Below are 21,157 nucleotides of genomic sequence, written 5' to 3'. Positions count from 1 at the left end.
TGCCCAGCTGCTATGTGCAGTTGCTGAAGTCTGGCCATATGATGTGACAAGTACTCAGTCCTCTTTCATAAGCTGTCTATACTAGCTTCAAGGAATTTCTGCTCAGTGTAACCCCTTGGTGTTATTTTGGCTACCTTTTGTCATGTGCAAAGACACTGCAAGCAAGTTATACACAACTTACTTGGGTCAAGTATTTTATTAGTAAACAAAAGGCAATGAGCTACAAGACATGTTAGTACACTCACTCAAGTCCAGATGCCTCAGTGGTGCCAGGCTGCCTAGATCTAGTGAGTTATTTTCTTCCTTTGGAGTTCTATAACATTCTCATTTATATTACTGTTTTTTTGTTTTAGTCTTGCATTTGCATCCCAACAAACCACAATCTTCCCTGTCTGCATGTTCACCTTTACTGTACCTGTTTCTATTCTCTAGACACCCCAGTTCTATCAAAAAACTTAGCCATTTCCTCAAGCTACACAGAAAAACTGGGTCCTGAATCACAGGCAGCTGAAGCTCCAGGAGAAGGGATACATGAGGTGGGAATATACTGCCCTTACATCATACCTACTAAAAGGAAGAAAAAAAACCCCATACTGAGAAAAACAGCAATTCTACTTCAATGCCCAGAGACAAAAAAAAATGGAAAAAACTCTGCTTTTTCACCTTTCTGAAATAACACTCCACAGACATAACAAATTATGATGAACACAGTTTAATTAAGAATGACAACCACAGTCACATTACATCTCAGAACATGAATTCAGTATTGCCACTGCATGGAGTTCCACATCCATACCTTCTAGAATCGGGAAGGGAAGAGCTCTCATGGTCTTTAATGCTTACATAATTTCCAAGATGCAAAATACTAGTGAAAAACAGTAGTATTTTTTTTTTTTGTGGACTGTGAAGGTAGTGCTTACTGCCTTTAGCAAGGGAAGGGATTATAAATAAAGTATCTGAACATTAGGGGAAAGAAAAACTATACCCAAAGTGTTTCACAGAATTAATGCTTTCAAACACAACTTCAACCCAGCAGCAGAGCAACAAATCCATAAAGGTTTCATTCTGCCTTGAAAGACACTGGAAGCAGGAGTGTAAGTTGACGTATATGGCTGTTAACTACACATACATGTGGAAATCCACCTTTTAAAAACATGTAGCATATATAGTGTTTGATTCCCTTATGCACAGGCACAAACTTTGCTAGCGTCTCTTTCAGCTTCTAGAACTTAATGAGACTGTGCAATACTGGAGCAGTAGTCTAAAATATCCTGTATAGTGAATTCCATAGTGATTCCTGACCCAGGATAGCAGCGAGCTATCAGCCCTTCAAAGTGCTTGTACTGTCGTATAAATTCATCTTGCATGGAATGCCACACCACCTGCCAAAGAAAGCAAACTTCAGGAAACGCCAACTGGCACAATGCACTATCTATGAACTACAAAACACAGGCACGTCACTAAGCACGTCTCGGGTCAGGCGTCGTTTTAAAACTAAAGCTTGCTAACAACAAAGATCAGTAAACCGAGCGGCTGCATTGAAAAAAAATTATTCAAGTTTTTTACTCATTACGTTTAAAACCTTTAATATTAGTTTGCAGGACTCCTACCAAATCTGCAAAGCAAAAAATAGTGAAGAAGATGAGGAAGTTGCCCCAAAAGAGGTATTGCTTTTGTCTTTGAACAGCCGGAAACAGAACTGTGTTATTAATTCACAATCAATGTACAAAATATAGAATCAGAGCGGGATTATAAAAAACTCCGCTCAAAATTCATGGGTTTTCAGTTTTGCCGAAGCTAGGCACTTCGCACAGAATGAAAATGCAAAAGCAGTATGTAACCATTACAAGGTTTTTAAGCCATGATTTAGTTTACCTGAAGTAAGTTTTCTTCCTCACAGAGATGTTTATCTACCTTCTTGTAGAGATTATCCAACCCCTTCTTCACTTCCTTACCAGGATATTCCTTTATAACTTTACGAAGCTCTTGTTTATTAAAAGCCAATTGATAGCTTACTTCCTCTTCTCGTATACCTTGAGCCACACGAGCTTCAACACCTTCAAAAAAATGCTAACAAACAGTATCAGCGTTAATGATTATCACAAATAATTTGACAAGAATGTGTAGTTAAGTCTTGATCCTGATTGACAGATTTTGTGCATTCCCCCCAGTTTTGTCTTTTAATTGAGTGTGAAGTAGGGCTCAGCCATATTGAACACAATCATTTCTAGAAGCAATCAAGCTTTTCTTTGCAACCTTGTAATACTGAATCAGTCTCAAAATCCTCAATTAATAAGGCCATAGATTGGGAAAACACTCAATCTGTCAGATTAACCGAGTAAGCACCTCAGTAGGAACTTCTCTGCTTAAACCACAATTACACAACAGCAGCATTTGTTCATAACTGCCCTCTCCTCCCTGCCCCACACCAGTTGGCTCAACAGAACAAAAACGGAGAGAAGTACGTAGAGGCACGACATCATTTCAAACAGTGCACCGGGTCTGGCTAGGATGGAGCTAATGTTCTTCACAGCAGCCCGTATGGTGCTGTGTTTTTGACTTGTGGCTAAAACAGGGCTGATAACACACCAACGTTCCAGGTATTGCTGCACAGGCCCACCCTGCCCAAGCGTATGCCACAGCATGTAACATCATGCTCAGCTACAAAAATTAGGGTTAGAAGAGGGGGCAGGGGTGGTATTTGCTTTCAAGGTAGCTGTTGCTCAGAAACTGGCTGGGCATCAGTCTGCTTGTGGGAGGTAGTGAGTGACTGCCTCTCCATCACTTTACTACCCCACCCAGCCCTCGCCTTCACTGATCAAACTGTCTTTATCTCCACCCTCAAGTTTTCTTAGTTTTGCACTTCCTGTTCTCTCCCCTGTCCTGTTTGCGGAGGGGGCGGTGAGCAAGCAGTTAGTTACGTGGCAGCTTTGCACTTCCTGTTCTCTCCCCTGTCCTGTTCGCGGAGGGGGCGGTGAGCAAGCGGTTAGTTATGTGGCAGGTTAGGTGCTCTCCAGAGTCAACCCATAACAAGGGGGAAGCAGCGTTTGAATTTTCAAAGAAAGAATACGTGAGAGTGAAAAGAATACACTAAGGGACTTCAGAAAACAAATGGCTGAAATCTGCTTAAAGAAAAAGCAATGAGCAGTGGGGAACATTCAGGGGGCAGAACTGAGTCTAAAGCCAAGTCAGCGTTCAGTTTAACACTTAGATCCCAACTTTGGACATAGAGAACTTCCCCACGCTTTCCTTACTGTGAACAGTTCAGAAATGACAGCAATTTTCTCTGCACTTGAGGTGGGGAAAATTATCCCAAAGCTCCTGATTACTTTTCCCCTTGCTTTTTACTTCCCTAAAACCATTTGCTTAAGACACAACTGATGTTTAGTCAGCACTGTTAACTGCCATGAAATATTTAGTTATTTTCATCCAAGGCTTTGCCCCTGTGAGTTTTGCCAGGTATGCTCAAGTCTGAAATAATAAAATAGAGATTATGATAGATGCAGTGATAAAGCGATAAAACTAAACACTTGAGAAAGACTACTCTGTACCTTTTAAATCTATATAAATTCAAATATACTTACATTTAACTTCTCAAGAGGCTGTCCAAGTGAGTAGATTACATATGACTGAAGATGATCTGTGTACTTCTGTTTGGCTTCTTTTTTCTCAGCCTCGAGGCAGGAAATTTTCAAGCGAGAAAGTGTCGCAAAAATATGATGGAAGTTCTCCATCATGACCACATCTCTAGGTGTTTTCTGGCTTTCATTAGCTACTTTCTCAACTGAAAGAAAAAGGAAGCAAAATATTTAAAATATCAAAAGGAGAAGTCGATTCAGAAAAACATACCAGTAACCATAATACTGCCAGAAAAGGAATTTGGGATTCTATGTCAATGATAACCATTTGTAGGAGTCATTGTAATAGTTGCCACTAAATAAATCAGTATCTGAGAGCCTACAAAAGAAGAAACAGATACATACAGGCTCTAAGACCATGAAATTTGTTTGCTAAAAAAAAAAATCACTTATAAAAAGACACAAAATAGTGGCTGCATATAGTCTCATTGACATCTGTGGAGGCTTACAAGCATGCTTTCATTATGCCTAACAATATTCACGATAGAACCACTTTAGAAAGATCTATTTCTTAAACTATTTTAAGAAAAATCAAAGAAAATTGATCCCCCTCTTTGCTAGAACAAAAATCTTCAATAACATGGTGGGTTTTTTTAAAATGTACTATTTAGTCTCTCCACTTCTGCTTACTGGGTTTATGGCCAAAGTTACTGTCAATCCCTAAATTCAGAAATAAAAATGGATAATCTCGCACATAGATATCTTACTTGGACATTACCCCACCCCTCTGAAGAAAAAAAACAGGGCAGGCAAAAGAAATCCTACCTATCACTCCCTTATTGCACCTAAGTGCAGTCTGAAAGAGGATGGCTTCGACCAAGAGAGCAATTCAGTCTCTCTACCCATTCATCCATTAATCATTTTGCTGAGACCACCAGGACGACCATCATGAAAATGATCCCAGACACCAGAGTATCAAAGATCAGATACTCCTTCCAGCCAGAAGGCTGAATTGTCAACTAGGAAAAGTCTATTATTGACAATTTTTTTGTTCTTCCCACATAATTTTCTAGACACCCGCCCACCCCAATGCTACAAGTACTATCTTTCTGACCTTTAATTTACTTGTAAATTTAATTTACTTGTAAATTAAATATTCTACTGCATTAAACATACTGCTTGCTCTGATTTTGTACTTAATTTCAACTTTGTTTCATCTTCATTTTTTACTTCTATCCCTTATTCTCCCCCATCATAATTCTTTGTTCTTCAGGTTTACTCTGTGCTTCTGAAATGGATTTTGTTTCTTCAGTGTTTGACTGGCATAATTTTAAAACATTTTAAACATTCTTTTAAAACATACTTTTCTAAATTCTTCTTATACTAGTTATTTTATGATTGTATAGCTTTGTCCATCTCTTGGTTTTTATTTAGTTTTACCACTTGGACAGTAAATTCTTAAGGACAGAAAAGTTGGGTGCAAAAACAAACATCTTCAAAATTTACTGTCCTATCAGCTGGGATACTCCTGCTGACCACAGATGGACTCCATTTGTACTACAAGGTTACGTCTCTTCACGATTTCCTAGTACATTCAGAACCCCTCCACGGTAATCTCCTCAAACCAGCTTTATTGTCTCTACTGCCTCCTCTTGCCCATTCTTCTCCCCAAAAAAGAGGGGAGTCTCAGTGGCTGGGAATTTCTATACATGGAATTGTTTGAAAGTTTGCAGGTAAATGAGCACAGAGAGACCACCCATCTGTGCGTCTTCCCACTTTGAAAAGGGAAGGACAAGTTTTCCAGAGTTCATTGGCTTGCATATCCCCCTTCCCTTTTGGGGTTTTGGGTTTATTTTTTTTTTGGTTGGTTGGTTTTTGTTTGGGTTTTTATTTGTTTTGGGTTTTTTGTTGTTGGTGGTGGTTTGGGGTTTTTTTTGTTTGTTTGTTTGTTTTTTAAATACAACCAGCAGAACAAGGGTGTTGCTGCTATTTTTCCAGACTATAGCTTGAAAAATAGGGAAGACTGGAGAGACATTCTGCTGTGTCAGGCTAGGACACAAAGGACCTAATCTGCCAAGAAAGGGTCAAATTCATAGCCAGAACTCGTGATTTATTTCTGACAGAGCCGTGATGACAAACGGTGTTAGGGCCAAACGCCAGTGATCCCATGCAGATCCATCTCCTTGTTTAAGCTACATCGGGGGAGAAGAAGACAGGAAACTACTTCAGACTGAGCGTGTTGTGTTACCACCATCTCCTTTCTCCCTCCGTAGTTAGGACCACTTCCCTCTGTTGTAACTGGAAGTTACTTTACAGGTACATACCTGTAAACAAAGGGAAATATCTACAGTTTGCTCTTAAAAAGTGTATTACAATCAAAAGGTTTACTTGCTGTCCTACCAATAAAAGAAAAATAAAATTTCAGCTCTATACTGGTCATGTGGCTTGCAATAGTCTTAAAAAAAGAAATCAAGTATTAATTGGAGGAAAATTATATATAAATAGGAGGAAACAATCATTTTAGTAACTGTGACAACCTCAGAAGACTTACCACTGACAAAAACAGCTCTAATCAGTTTTATGTAGGCTTTATCTAGATCTCCTCGACGTTCTGCATTTTTGAAAATTGATTCAGCGAGGGCTGCAAACTCTTCAAATTCAGCAACAAATGGAAGGATCCCAACTTTACTCTTCTTTGAGATTTTTACTTCATCCATCTGCTTCATTTGATTACTCTTAAAGTTAAAACAACAGATGTTAGCCTCTAATATATGACCCCAGACCACATAACAACTAGTAAAAGAACAAAATGCAGTCATACTGAAAATCTGACATTTATTCAAAAACAGAAATAATTTTATCTTTCAGTTAATATACCTACCTCATCTTCCTCCCTTTTTACCCTCCCTTCCTTTTTACCCTTAACAAAAGTTATTTGTTAAGAAATAAAATAATTGGAAAGAGAAAGGAAGATGGGCAAGTAAAAACTTACAGGTTTTATTCTCCTTTGTTTGTTTACTTAGTGTTAAAGAAAAAAAAAAAAAAAAACCACCTCCAAAAAAAACTACCACCAAACTTACCCAGGAGAAGCAAGTAACAATTTGTTTTATTCTCCTTTGTTTGTTTACTTAGTGTTAAAGAAAAAAAAAAAAACCAACCTGCACCAAAAACCCCTACCAAACTTACCCAGGAGAAGCAAGTAACAATTTTCATTCTATAATCTAACAAGCAACTTCGCTTTTCTGATTCAGCCAAGCTAACAATTCCTTTTGCTAAAGGAAGATACAAATAGCTAATTATTGAAGAAAACTAGAACAGAGGAGAAAAAATAAACACAATCACCAATTAGTTTATCTTTTTTAAAGGCTTGACCAGTAGAAGAGGCATAAAGTCACTCATTTTCATTTAAAATTAAAAGCAAAAGTGTAACTCTAAAGAAAAGCAAATTCAGACTGGGTAGGACCAGTTTTTCTATGGTATTATATTTAGCTCAATCAGAATAACTAAAGAACTTACAATGCATTTATCAAAGTTCCTTTTGACAGTCACCAAAACATTTCCAAGTGTTGTGCTGAGAAAGGAAGCTGGGTCCACATTTTGTGCTGTCCATACATGATGACTCATCTTAACTAACATATAAAGGGAATTAAAGCTATCAATCTTGTCCCCCAGCGCTATAAGGTTATTCAGCTCAGGTTCAATACAACGAAATATTTTTGTCATCATTTGTCGGATCATGTCCTTCCTATTAAAAATGCATAAGATAAAAATATTACTCTGACAGTTTACTAGGCTATTTTACATGGTCTTTGGTAACATCTTTAGGATAAATTTATTTGGTATAGTAGTCTCATTTGCATTCAACATGTCTCATGATTTTCAGAATGCTGCTGAAGGAAGAAATGCTAACACCATGCAGTAAAAATCACTGCTCACAGGCATAAAATACTCCACTAAGTATTTTCCTTGTGGAAGCTTTCACACAAATTCAGAACTTTGCTAAGCATATTTTCCAAAGCATATTTTACATATTACAGTGTCTAGTTTCACTTTACAAACTTTACAAGTTAGAGAATTAAGCATCTTTTTTACTACTATAGACATAAACATTCATCCTATAAACAAAATTTTTTATATTTACTGACACATTCAGCATCTAGGTAGAAATTAGTTCTCTAAAAGGGAACAATTTCTGATGATAAAGTTTTAGATGCAAAATAAATTCACATGTAGGCTTAAGAATCAATAATAAACAACAGCAGCACATACTCAGATGATATTGTTTGTGGAACGCCAGGAGTGTATGAACGAGATAGAGCAACTCCATCCACTTCCTCTGCTTCATTCTGTAATAACAAGGAATGTATATAAAGGAAGATGCAAGCTTGTCTCCAATTCTATATTTAAGGGATAAGTATATCTGACAAAAACATCTTTCTTTTTTTTGTCTGTTCCACCCCCCAGTCCCACCCCAAAGTAGCAAATACAGCAGTCTGCAAGGTTCTGGTACTTTTCTGGCCATGTTCGACCGAATACAACACTATCCACAATTACTCTCCTTTGCCTTCCTGCTTAGCCTGCTAGGGTGTTTATTGTGACAAAGCCATGACAAAAGAAACGTGTTAGTCCCTCTTTAATAGATTTTGAATTGGTCAACCAAAAATAACAAATCTGCCAGCTAAAGGAGAAAAAACAAATTACTGATCACCTAGATCACATAACAGCCAGATAAATTCAGGAGTTCTCTTTTAAACATGTCTCTTATGAGGCCTGTTCGATATTTTTTACTTCAGTGACAGCACGAAGAGTCATACCGTTGTTGTTCCCGAGATGCTCTGATGTTGCTGTAGTTTGAAAAATTTACTAATGAAGTCTTGTTCTGCCAGACACAGAGGCTCTAGTTCACTTAATACTTGCTCGAAAATCTAAAGAAAGCCAAATATTTTATCAGCACACCAAATATTATGAACCATTAGCAATACTAATTTTAATTGTTTGTTACACAGGATTTTATATTTTCTAACTTCAGTGAGCTGTAGAAGGCTTATTCATACTTAATAGAAATGGAAACAGCTTGTACTTCTATCTTTAAAAGTTATCTGCATCTTCAACACAGTCCCTTCTCATCCCTTTGGAAGAAAAGATCTATCTATGTTTTTCCACAACCAGAAGCTTTCTAGTCACAGTCTGAGGAAGAACTTTTGTGCTATAGTGAAAACATTCATATTTTAATACTAAGTCATAGGTTCCGTCACACTCTTTTCTGCCTAGGTTTCTGAGAGGAAGATGACAAAATTAAAAACGCTCAGGAAGAAAAACAGGTAACTCGTGTACATAGAAGATAACTGCTCTATAAAAAAAGTTTCTACATAGCTGCTACAGAAATTAACAGCAGGTTTTGTACTGAAATAGAAGTATTCACCACCGTTTTTAGATTTAATCTAAAATGAAATGCTATTTTGGCAATAATTCATTAAAATAATTTAATTAATACAAGCTACTGAAATTGTAGGTCAGGTGTTAGATATACTTTTAATCTGTCGTCTTTACACAACACAGAATTTTCTCTGCAAGTATTTAAGGATTAAAACATGCAATAATTTACATAAATGAAACCACTCTTGACACATAGTAAATCCACACTACTGAAAAGTCCCCTAGGGGGCAAAAGAAAAAAAAAAACCACCATAAAAAACCTTGTAGGTCAGCTCAATAGCTTACAACTCCGTATACATTAGTCACATCCCCAATGGATGCAAGATTAGTCAGAAGAAATCAAAAAAATTAGCAGAATACTTCTACTGGTATAAAATTGTTCTACAAAGCTACCATTTTAATTTTAGACAAGTTGCTGCTACAGTTAATAATTTAACAGTTAATATTGTTTCAGGCATGTATTTCCTCCCAGAAAAAGATTAAGCAAGGATTTGAAGAAGTTCGAAGAAAAATACTCATCTCCATCAAATAATTCAACAGAGCTCAAGAAAACTATTTTTATCTCTCACTCTGATAACAGCTCCTTTTCCCTCCACAGTACTGAGGAGTTACTACCACAAGAAGTGAGGAGCACTGTTACATTTAAAGGTTCAGGGGGAAAACCCCAACCAACCAAACAAAAACCCCAGAGATGCTGAAGAGAGCAGGTTTTTAAACAGATGCTGAGGACGCTCCAATAACAACTTAGTGCCATTGTTTAAAGCTGAAAACTGATGGTGACTTTGATGTGAAACCCCTATAAATGATATTTTAGGGTCATGCTCAAGTTCTGGCTAAAAGATCATGTTTTCTTATCTTTCACTTTTGCTGACCTACTGGCAAAATGTGACAGAACACACAAACATTTGTATTGAGAAAAATAAAATCAGTTAAGAGTCCATCAGTTCAATTCCCATTTGCTTAAAAATGCATGTTGGTCTTAATAGACCATCTTTTATGCTCGATATTCTTTAAAGATCACATGCAGGACATAAAGGAACTAAATGGAATCTTACAAACTCTGATCTATGTATTTCTTAGCAACTGCGTTTATTAGGTGTGTGGTGCATACAGAATTTCAAATAGGCACATTTTAAGATTTAAAAATTTTTAAACTATTCTTACATAGATTTTTAAACGATACAAGAAGGATACGTAAGACGCTTCTAATACAAAACTAAACAGGAATTCCATGCAACATTTTGGCTTTACCTTATCAAATTTTGTTCTATCAGCCACATCAAGGTCAGAGGCAGACATGTTTCCCATATCCAGCAGTGAGGATGACTGAGACCTGCGGTTTCCTGAACTCTGAACAGAGAGCTTATTTAGGCTAGAAGTAGACCCAGTCAATTTACCAGAACTTCCATGAAGACCTGTGAAATAAAGACACTATGAAGGAGGGAAGAAAAGGCAGAATAAAATACTCAAGAAGAACAGGTTCATTACAGAACGTATGAGATCAAGCTGCTATTAGTCCTACATTAAAATCAAACAAGTAATTTTTTGTCTAAGCTGCAATAGCTTTTGCCATAAACACATTCTTTTCTCATTACAACATAACTGAAATACTTCAGCAAGTTTCAAAGTACAATGTAGCTATATAAGCCCTCATTGTAAAGTACGGAAGAAGGAATAAAAGGAACAAACCAGGAACGCTGGGGTAGATACTCTCCATGAAAGCTTGGAAGCAAAGATCAGTTATGACCTTTGTGACTGTAATTTGGGAGAAGGCTGCCACAAGCAGAATTAATCCACAAGAGGGAAAAAATTAAAAAGGCTTTGTATATACACACAGGCACTTCTTCATCTTGAACTTGATCTTTCTGCTGTTAACATCCTTTTGTCTACGTAGTTTGCACCAGCTATTTTATTTTGCTGGATCTACAATCCAGAAACTCTACTGCTAGTGTTCCCCTCTCTAATCATAACTGACATTCTGACATTTCTTTCTGATGTTTTAGCGCCTTCTCCTAGGCAAGAAGCATACCCTTTTTTTTCTTCCCCAAAATTTTCAGAAGTGTTGGAACAGGATGGAGAAAGCTAGTAACAAAGACCACCAAGAAACTGTCAATATTTGACCCCCAAGTAAACTTCTCACATCTCAACCACAAAGAAACTGAAAAGCAATCCTGCAAGTTTCATTTAACTGGTATGTTGCTATCTAGTCTAAGGACACAATCAAAGTCTATAGATTTACCAGAAATTGTTACTTCAACCTACTGGAAGAGTTGGAAAACTAAAAGCAGCTCTCAGGCACAAACGTATTTTTAGGTCAACTACTAGCACAGGAAAACCGAAAGATGTTGCCTTTACCTGCAAACCTTTTCAACTTTTACGTTGGGCCATTTTAGCCGTGTTTCATTTCTGCCTTGCGAAAACAATGATTCTGCTAACGCTTATTTCATTCTCAACAGAGTGCTTCAGCGTTAGGCAGATTTTCCATGACGCAGCACTACATCTTTACACTGACACACATGCATTGACAATACCAACTAATGCAACTAGTTATACTCACTCTCAGTTTCCTGTTTGACAGCACTTTCTTTTCGAGGCAGTGTAGCTGGGATGGATTAGGTTGCAAGCATCAAAGACAAAGACAAGTTAAAATGCAGTTTGCACAAACCATGCACAAGATGCAAGTTAAGCTCTAACTGGAAAGAAACATGCAGAGAACCATAAGCAGCAAGTAACTACATTGCAAACACATTTAGTTGGAGAGGTACTATTCTAGAAATTCAGCTTCTAAGCTACATGGAAAACAGAGTAAGGTTCTAGGTATTAAACTTGCTTTTTCTTATATAGTGTGTTCAAAGAACATTTTTGGTAACATGTATTTAAGTTTTCCCAAATTGAGAAGCCCATTAAATTAGGGTTTTATTTGGCAGAGTTAATATTGTAAAAGACTCAGTTTCCAAGATCGATCATCATATCAATAATAGACATGAAGAAATGAAAATGTGCTTATGTAATTTTGCACTGAGTCAGAGATATTGTCCACCTCTTCAATTTAAAAAACACACACCAATACTGCAAAATCACTCCTACTGACAGTAAGAATGACTAACCTTTTCTGTTGTTCACAAATCAGGATGTTTACACAGAGAATACATCTTTTGTATTCATGCTGCACCAAAAATTAATGACTTCAAATTTGGAGAGGATGAAAACCATAAATATATAGTGTAAAAAAAAAAAAAAAAAAAAAAAAAAATCACAATGAATTTTTCCTGTTTTTATTATAGACATATAATGTAAAAAAAAAAAAAAAAAAAAAAAAATCACAATGCATTTTTCCTGGTTTTTGCAGAATGAAAGAGTTTCCTCAAGAGGACTTCAATATGAAATTTAGGGTAAATGGGCATTTGTAGTAAATAGAGAATCCCTAACCAGTAAAAGGCATTTGCATACATACACTAAAAGCAGTATGTGGTATTAAGAAGATCTTGATGAGGATGGATGCTACAAGCCCCCCAAAATGGAGCAGGCAAGCAGAGTCTACTGTAATAGAATGAGTAAATACTTCTAAATGCCACAAACATGTCTTAAATACCAGATGTCCTCAAGTAGGCAACACTACTGACAATTATAATATCAAACTTTAATTCCAGTTAGTTTTTAGATCTGTGGGTTTTTGGCAGTTTTTGAATAAAGAGGTTTAGGCCTGATGCATCTGGCATATACAACTGTCATGCATTGCTCCCACTTATTCATTGTCCTCAATTTCCAAACACACGGGACTACGTTACAGCATGTGAAGAACTACAGGTAAATATCAGGCCCTGCACAATCAGGGGAGCACTTAAGAAGCCACATCATATAAACATGACAGTAGTAGCACACTTTCCCACATTGATTTTTATGGTATTTAAGTATCAAAGCCTTGGCTTCATCAGAAAAGGAAAAAAAAAAAAAAAGGACTACTTAAGACAAGTGTGAATGCTCATGACCAAGATTTTTTTTTTTAGCCATAAAAACGCAGACAAAGAACCTTGCACTAGCACAGAATGCCAGAATCCTCCCAGCGTCCCCTCTGCATTTGAGGCATTCAAATAGCAGTGATGTTCCCAAAGCACAAAAAAAAAACCAACCCAGGCAAGAACACACACCAACACAGCTTGGAAACACGTCATCTTTAGTGTCTGAGTACAACTGGAGCATTATATGCACCTACACTATTCCTTAATTAAGTGTACTATTAAGAAGTGATTGTATTTTGAATTAATGTGCAGCTAGTAATAGTTCAATCACTACCTTCAACAAATAAGCCCTTGAAATTACACACCTTGATATAAAGCTGATATAAGCTGTTATAAAATAAACACATTTGCACAAATACACAACAGAAACCTTCTCAAGGGGCAGCTCTTAATGCTGGTGGATTGAAGGACCTTTTCTCTAAAATGCCTGATCTCTCCAGACCATATAGAGAAGTCAGGAAATGGCTACAACTGTCTCCTCCCAAATGCATATCACAGAAGTGTTTAGAAGGTTTTAAAAACCAATTTATGAAGTGGAATTTTTCCTTGCAATAAGATAGCTTTTCAATATTTATGGATTTAACTGTTTTGTCAATGACACATCACGGCACCACTTGCTCTCCATATCCAACAGCTTGCCAAGACTTATCTTTCCAGCTTCCCCCTTCCTCAATCAAGCCTCACCACTCTCCTGATTTCCTCCTTTCATTACATTTTTTCTGTTTTTTACCATCAAACTTCCAAGCAGAAGTTCAGGACCCAGAACACGCTTGAGAGAACATAATTTCTCAATTTAGAATTTGGAAACTGGTGGGCTGTGGCAAATGTAAATATTTCAAACAAGTTTTGAAACAGTGCACTTTATAGAATAGCCAATATATAAATATGCCTGTGTCACTGTTGTTTTTGAAGTATTAAGGTTTTTTTTTTTTTTTAAAGCTGCACTTCCCTACTCACACTAGACCATTTAATCCTAGCAGGAGTACACAGTCCTTTAAATGGAAAGACGTACAAGTTAACAAAGTATGATTTCTAGTCTTACACCACACAGGTAAACTAAATACACAAGTTTCCTTAGGCAGAATTAACATTAAAACTAGCTTCTTCAAAACCACCCAGAACTTACTAAAGCAGAAGTAACGGCAGAAGGAACACATACGTATGCTGCCCAAGCTTTCTTTAATTACAGGAGTTGATTTTTCAAATTTTTTCCAGTAATGAAGTAGAATATTTCAAGTAATAAAACACGGTTGGTATTTTGTTAAAGAGTGAGTGTAGATCTGAAAATTTGAGAAATATCCTATTTTGTCCTTCAATCTTGACTGATTTTGTAAGACTTCAGTTGTGCAACTTCGGTCTTGTGAAAGTCAGAAGTTTTACCAATTGTATTTTTCATCCAACTTCTACCTTGCCAAAACTAAACAATTTTACACCATTATAAGATTGGACCCAGGTGTTGTAATGAGTATTTTTATAAGCAAATTATAAGATTCAAAGCAAGATATGTGCCTCCTGGAAGCTTACCAAACTTTTTCCCTTCTCTGGTTGTGCCTGTCATCTTGATCTTGGCAACTTCAAAGAAATCTTTTATTTCCCTTTCATATAGTCGTGATAAATAATCCATGTAATTCTTAAAAAGAAGAAGGCAAAGTTAGTTAACAGGTGTACATATTGACTTTGTTCTGTTACAGTTAAATAATTACAATTATATACTTGCTGGTTTTTAAGAACCAGCAAGTATATAAGTTCTACTGAATAACAAACTGTTTGGGACTATATATATGTACATATACATTTACGTAGCATGCACAAAAATATGTTCATGGTATTTAAGCAGGTAGTGAGTTAGTTAAGCATCAAATCAGAAACAGCTACTTCTCCTCCATAAGGAGAGGTATGTGATGTGGTACATCCAAAGATCATTACTAGTGGTAGAGCATCACAGAATTCAAATCAAGGGTAGAATGGAGAGAGTTGGGCACCATTCTCTGTAGCCTCTGAGGCTCTTACTATCCCCCCCCCCAAAAGCAAACAGGATGCCACTCCTGAGAATGTGACCTCCTCTATTATTACTCTTAGAAGGAAAACAGAAGACCAGAAAACTTTGAGAGGCACAAACTCTGTATGCCTACTTGCTGTAAGAGTCACTCAATCCTGAAATAATTTGTTTGTAACACTGACAAAAATAATCTCAAATTTTAAAAAGACAAGAGGCACAACAACTAAAATATGTTTGAAGATTATCTGATTTGTTTAGATTTTTAGTACAAAGGTTATAATAATATATTGCTCAACAACGATCACCCAAGATTTTTTTCTCATATGTTCTTTAAAATTTTGTTCCGTAACACACATAATACAAAAATATGAAAGTCCCTCACTTTATTAGAAGATCATGAAGATGTCGACCATTCACTGACCATTTGCCTTATACAGAAGATAAACCCCAAGTATTTCAAAGCTATTTTAAGAGTCTAATTTAAATCTTCCACAGCTGAGTTTTTAAGAATGACAGTACTTTAACAAAAGATGACTTGTTCTGTAAGGACTAACTTTCCCTTGACTTCTATTTAAACATTTTCTAAACTTCTGTAGTAACTTTTCACTCCATGTTAGTTTTGAACAAGGTAGTTAAAAGTTACATATACGTAACACTAAGATGTTTCTATCTCAAGAGACCTCTGAAGTTTTTTCATATTCCCAAGTGAAATGAAAGTCTGTTGAAGTAAAGATGTCACACAGGCAGTAAGCACAGCAACATGAAAATAGCTTCATTATTCTTCTTCCTAGACTGTAAAAATGGCAAACTTGTTTTACCTAAATATCAAGATTACTCTCTTATGATACTTCAGAACAGATATATAGAATCTTGGAGGAAAAAAAACCAACCTAAAACACAGGATACAACAAGATAAAAGTTTCAAAAAATGGAAATAGGAAACTTCAGGAGCAGTGAATTAAGTTAAATATAAAGGAATATTAAAAGGACATGCACATACATGCAACTCTTTTGACTCTCAAAAATAGTATGTACATTTTCTAGCATCATTTGAACACTTCACATACCTTCATTAGCCCTTCATATTTTCCGTAATCAGTGTTCTTGACCCACTCCATCAGTTTAGCGTATTGAAGTAAATCTCTGTGAAATGGATGATGATTGGGTAATGTCAATTCAACAGAGTGCTGGGCAAGGGTAGAACTCTGATCGTGACCCTTTATAAGAGAAAGCATTAAAGTAAATCTGGAAGCACTATACAGATGTACTAGAAGTTTCCTGAAAAAATGAAGACAGCATCCCATTCAGACAAACAGAAAAGTATCAAAGTACTTTGTGCAGAAACAAAGTCTAGAGAAGCAGATTGAAAAGACACCTAATACAGACACCAAGATACTACAGTTATGGCAGGTCATGCATCTCCGCAAGTCTCTTGTTTACCATGGCCTTCCAGGTGAGTCAATTTGGCATTTTTTCCACAAGAATGCAAGGTACGCCCGAGAGAAGATTTAATGACAAGTGTTCAATTGTTTTAAAAAAAACCTTCGAGGTTATTATTTCTCTAAACAAACAAAAAAACCCACAGCTGCTTCTTTTTAAGGATGTTGTTCCCATATACGAGACGACATTTCAAGTCCCCAGTCAATGGATGGCCTAGGTGTTAATGACGAACTTTGTGCTATGCCTCTGAAAGTTTGCTCCAACTCCACCTACTTTACTGTACTTTCACTAAGCCTTGGTCATGTCTTAAAAAACATCAGTTCAAACACATTCTCCCTCCCCACAAATGTAGACACACACACACACACTTTCAGTAAACATTTACTATAGTTGAACCCTTTCCAACATGCAGCATAAACCAATACATTTAACAGCAAGCTACTAATTTCAGGCTCCTCCTTTTCTCTGGCTTATCTTGTGAAAAACATACTATCCTTTAAGTGAAGATCATATCATATTGTTTGAAAACATACAATGTAGTTTTTTTTAAAGCTTTCCCTTGCTCGAACTCACAAGCTTCCTGGGCAATTCAAGAACACCATAGTTCAACCACGTAACAAACACACAACCATTAGCCCTGGATTAATGGAGGGGAGGATGGGACTTAATTTTGAAATGGTGTTAACATTTTCCATGTAGTCTTTTTTACCCGGCTTGCAATAAATACAGCAACAGAGCCTGATATATTTGTATAATTTGTATTTATATATAGGTATAGTACTTGTGTATACATGTATAGTTTGTGCCTTGGCAGCACAAAGATTGTGCTAACTGGTCTCCAGTTTCTGACACATAACGTGTAGGTGGTTTACACAGGTCACTCAATAACAATCGCTGACAGAGGAAGCATTCCTGGACAGTTCCATCCTGAATATGAGAAGTTGGCAGAACACAAGCATGCAGTTTAAAAACTGCCCCGGCGTGTCTTTAACTTGGGAACAGAAGCCAGGTTGGATTAGACTCAAAACTAAAGCAATTTTGGCTCACCCTTCTCTATTGTATTGGGCATTAGTCAGTTCTTGTTTTTGGTTTAAAAAAGTCCTAAAAGCTTCCACAATACATTCACTGATTTTTGTTTTTAAATAATCAAGATATGAGTCCTGACATTATTTGTAAAAGACTAACCTTTACTAAGTAACGCAATGCAAACAAGCCAGCATCTGAATAAAGCTGGAATTTTGTATCCAACATGAACACGCACTTGCTCCGAGTCCTGTTCTCTTAGCTACACAAACTGACACGCTAATGGACCCAAAGAAACAAGTCCCATTCATTCCCACAGACAATGGGGAAGGGTCACACTGTAAATCTCCCTTCTTAAAAACAATCTTGCAGTCTGCCTCCAACAAGCAGCTTTGAAAGGTGTCATTATTGCAAGGTATAATTTGGAATTGGCACCAGCCAGCACTAGCCACGCAGGCGGGGATGCGATTACTGAGGTCACACTCAATACTGTGAGTTCTGGCCATGCATCTAGTGCATATTTTCAACATTTCTTTGGTACGCTTTCATAAAAACTAGATATAGAAAACCATTTATGGTTCTCTCTCCTATCCCCTGATGTGTAACATTCCTACAGCGTGCATTTTAATATTGAAGCTCATTATAGTTTAAACTAATTTACCTGGTGGGGTTTTCACAGCTTGCTTCAACTAAGTCAGTCCAAAGGCTAGTTCATATCACTGCTAGGCAATACTCAGTTATCCTAAGTGTTATTGCTTAGAATCATTGAATGGTTTGGAAGGGACCTCCAAAGGTCATCCAGTCCAACCCCTCTGCAGCAAGCAGGGACAATTTCATCTAGATCAAGTTGCCCAGAGCCCCATTCAACCTGGCCCTGAACATTTCCAGTGATTACTGATGTAGTCACTTCATCAGAGAAGGTCAGGCAGGACTTGCCCTTGGTGAGGCCATGCTGGCTGTCTCAAATCACCTCCCCGTCCCCCATGTGCCTTAGCAGGGCTTCTAGGAGGATCTGTTCCATGATCTTGCCAGGCACAGAGGTGAGGCTGACAGGTCGGGAGTTCCCCAGGTCCTCCCTTTCTACCAATGTAATCGATTTCCATCTAGTATATTTTTTCACGTCCCTTTATTACACTCAACTTTTTTCTTTTTGCTTAGTAGTTGCATTCTTCATAAAGCTAAATGACAATTCTCCTCCCAGGATAAATTTCTCTCTCCAAGCCAACTTTTCCACAAGACTAATCATTCTGTTTGTCCTAAGTTATGTCCAGTTAGAGTCTGCTCCGAAACATTATGGAGCTTCCAGTTGTACTTTCTCCCTCTAGTTAACAGTCTTCCTCTCACTACACGTATACTTAAACCAACTATTACCAAATGATACTGCAAGTTTGTTATTCAGCTATTTCATAGCTTCGAAGCTTCAAACTATTTCATATTTCAAAGGCAGAAAGCCCAGAATTACTTTGTAATTGAATGCTGAACCTGGCTGTTAAAAAAAAATAAAAATCTTTACAGTTATAGACACACAGCAAGGTTAATCAAATATTATTCAGACACAATAAAGACAACTACATTAACTGTTAGTAACAGTTACTGCAAACAGTTTAACACTGAAGTGAATGGCAATCCAAAGTTGCAGTTCTGTTTAAAATTCCGAAGATGTATTCTCAGTTTTATGTAAAGGAGATGAAGCACCTTAATATCGTATCACAGCGGTGGGTTTGTTGACTTTTAAAAAAACCAAACACAATTTAATACTTCCAAGATAATATATTTGGGGCAAAATGTCAATGCAACTTTGGTTTTCCATCTAATGAGTTCCAAATCAGAATGTCTTGCTTGTGTTAGCAGTTGCCTAGGCATCATGTTTTCATTTGCAAGTAGTTCAGAATTTTTTATCTGTCTTCATTTTTTCTGAAGTGCTTTATTTTTTTAAAGAAATATTTCTAAGCAAATAAAGTAACTCTTCAGATGTTAATGGTAACAAAAGTATTCCAGTTAGACTTTTCAAAAACATGGGACTGAGAAATTGCTATATTCTATTCATTAGACTAACAAAACAAGGTCATTTTAATAAGAGAACACAAAAATGTTAACTCCAACACTTGAATCTGCACTTCAAAATGAAGTACACAAACTTTTTTTTCTTTTACAACAAGCAAAAAGGCATTGCAAATGCTCATCTCACAGTTAATGAACTCTTCCTGCTTAATCTTACAAAGAATTCCTATTTTTTTTATCTGCTGATTAATACCTCACAGGTAACAGCAGGCCAGAAAGTTTTCAGAGGTCAAGTTTATATGAAAGACAATGAGATGCCACTGTCCAGAATACCAGAATTTAAAAAAATATTTTTAAAAAGTATTAAAACATTCCCAATTGGTAACAGTATTCTCAACAGCACTGAAAAGTCTCTTTAGAAGTATTTCATCCACTAGGTGTAATATTACACAGTAATAATAATAATGTTAACAATTTTAACAAGAAAATCCTCAGAAGAGAACATCAGAAAAGGCATTCAGATAAACAGCCACCTTCGTATGCAAGTCCAATATTCAAACGTTGTGAATGAATCTACACAGGACTTACACAATACAGCTTCTACTTGCTCATTTAGGGGCCAGGACACAGAGTCTGTGCTTGATTTTTCAAAACGTGAAGAGTAACAGGAGAAACATACCTTCTTAAAGCAGAAGCTAAAGGCAAAAAATTTAACATGCTCTAGAACTGGAATTCTTCTGTATAGTGAAGCAAGTGTAGGAAGCATGTATCTTTGCCATAAAAAGCCAACGTTGTACTCTCAAATGCAATTTTCTATAAAATTATCCAGCAGAACATTATTCCATTTTCTGAACAGTCTAATATGTAAAAACTAAAACTTCTAAAATTTTGATTGCATTAATATGTATAAAAACCAAATTATTTTTATTTACAAATATTACAATTTCACACAACTGTAATATCTGTACAGTTGTACATGTGTTACAATTTCCTGAAATTATCTTTCCTCCATACATCTCAATCTGTCTCTTAGCAATTTCTGATGATCACATCAGGGGAATGTTAGCTCATAAACAATAAATAAAGCTTGAGGGCTGATAAAAAGTAATGGAAGTGAGAGGGGGCATAAGTCTGATGCTCTGCCATCGATAAGGACAAATTTCTTTTCGTAAAACCAAGGATGCAGCTGCTAGTTAGATAAGTCAAGCTCAAAAAAAAATTAGTTAGAAAAGCTTTTATCAAACCCAATGTACTCACTGGAACTGAAATAGAGTGGGACCTGTTATAGAGTCGAAGGAGGGTCTTAGAAAACTAATTGGAGATAAAAAAAAAAAAAACACACACAGAAATTAAAAAACTGATACTAAAAAATATACCCAGCCTTTAGGAAACAAGTCTCGGGACACTGATTTCTGAATATTTAAAGTTAAGGCTAAAAAAATACAGGTTTAGACATTTTACTTTGTATGTTGGTTTTTCTGTGGCCCTTGAAGTTCAGATACCAAGAACTCCAACGTTCTCAGCCTCTGACACCCTTTAGCAGTCCATTCCTTTACTGATCACATCACAGAACATGTCCAGTTTTAGGTGGATTGTTTTTCTTCTCAGGAAGTTTGTGACCAAAAATTTCACACAAAATAGTAAGAAATAATACCTGCTGA

The 21,157-nt window shown here is 36.6% G+C and overlaps 1 protein-coding gene across 1 annotated transcript in view; it reads right to left on the bottom strand.

Moving 5' to 3' along the window:
- Window positions 1-1,045: 1,045 nt before the first annotated feature.
- The window catches only part of EXOC1 (exocyst complex component 1), a 26,158-nt gene continuing 6,046 nt past the window's right edge, over window positions 1,046-21,157 (bottom strand). The window contains exons 8-18 of the mRNA XM_010142321.1: window positions 20,754-20,807; window positions 16,100-16,249; window positions 14,558-14,663; window positions 10,266-10,429; window positions 8,393-8,503; window positions 7,848-7,924; window positions 7,095-7,323; window positions 6,130-6,313; window positions 3,585-3,784; window positions 1,876-2,070; window positions 1,046-1,382 (exon numbers count right to left, since the gene is read on the bottom strand). Of these exons, the coding sequence (XP_010140623.1) occupies window positions 1,230-1,382; window positions 1,876-2,070; window positions 3,585-3,784; window positions 6,130-6,313; window positions 7,095-7,323; window positions 7,848-7,924; window positions 8,393-8,503; window positions 10,266-10,429; window positions 14,558-14,663; window positions 16,100-16,249; window positions 20,754-20,807 (1,623 nt within the window). The 3' untranslated portion in view covers window positions 1,046-1,229. The remainder of the gene's footprint in view (window positions 1,383-1,875; window positions 2,071-3,584; window positions 3,785-6,129; window positions 6,314-7,094; window positions 7,324-7,847; window positions 7,925-8,392; window positions 8,504-10,265; window positions 10,430-14,557; window positions 14,664-16,099; window positions 16,250-20,753; window positions 20,808-21,157) is intronic.

This window comes from Buceros rhinoceros, unplaced genomic scaffold, assembly GCF_000710305.1.
Source record: "Buceros rhinoceros silvestris isolate BGI_N320 unplaced genomic scaffold, ASM71030v1 scaffold6188, whole genome shotgun sequence".
NCBI classification, from domain to species: Eukaryota; Metazoa; Chordata; class Aves; order Bucerotiformes; family Bucerotidae; genus Buceros; species Buceros rhinoceros.
Note: the sequence above shows the minus strand (reverse complement) of the source record. Positions and strands in the feature narration are given on the sequence as shown.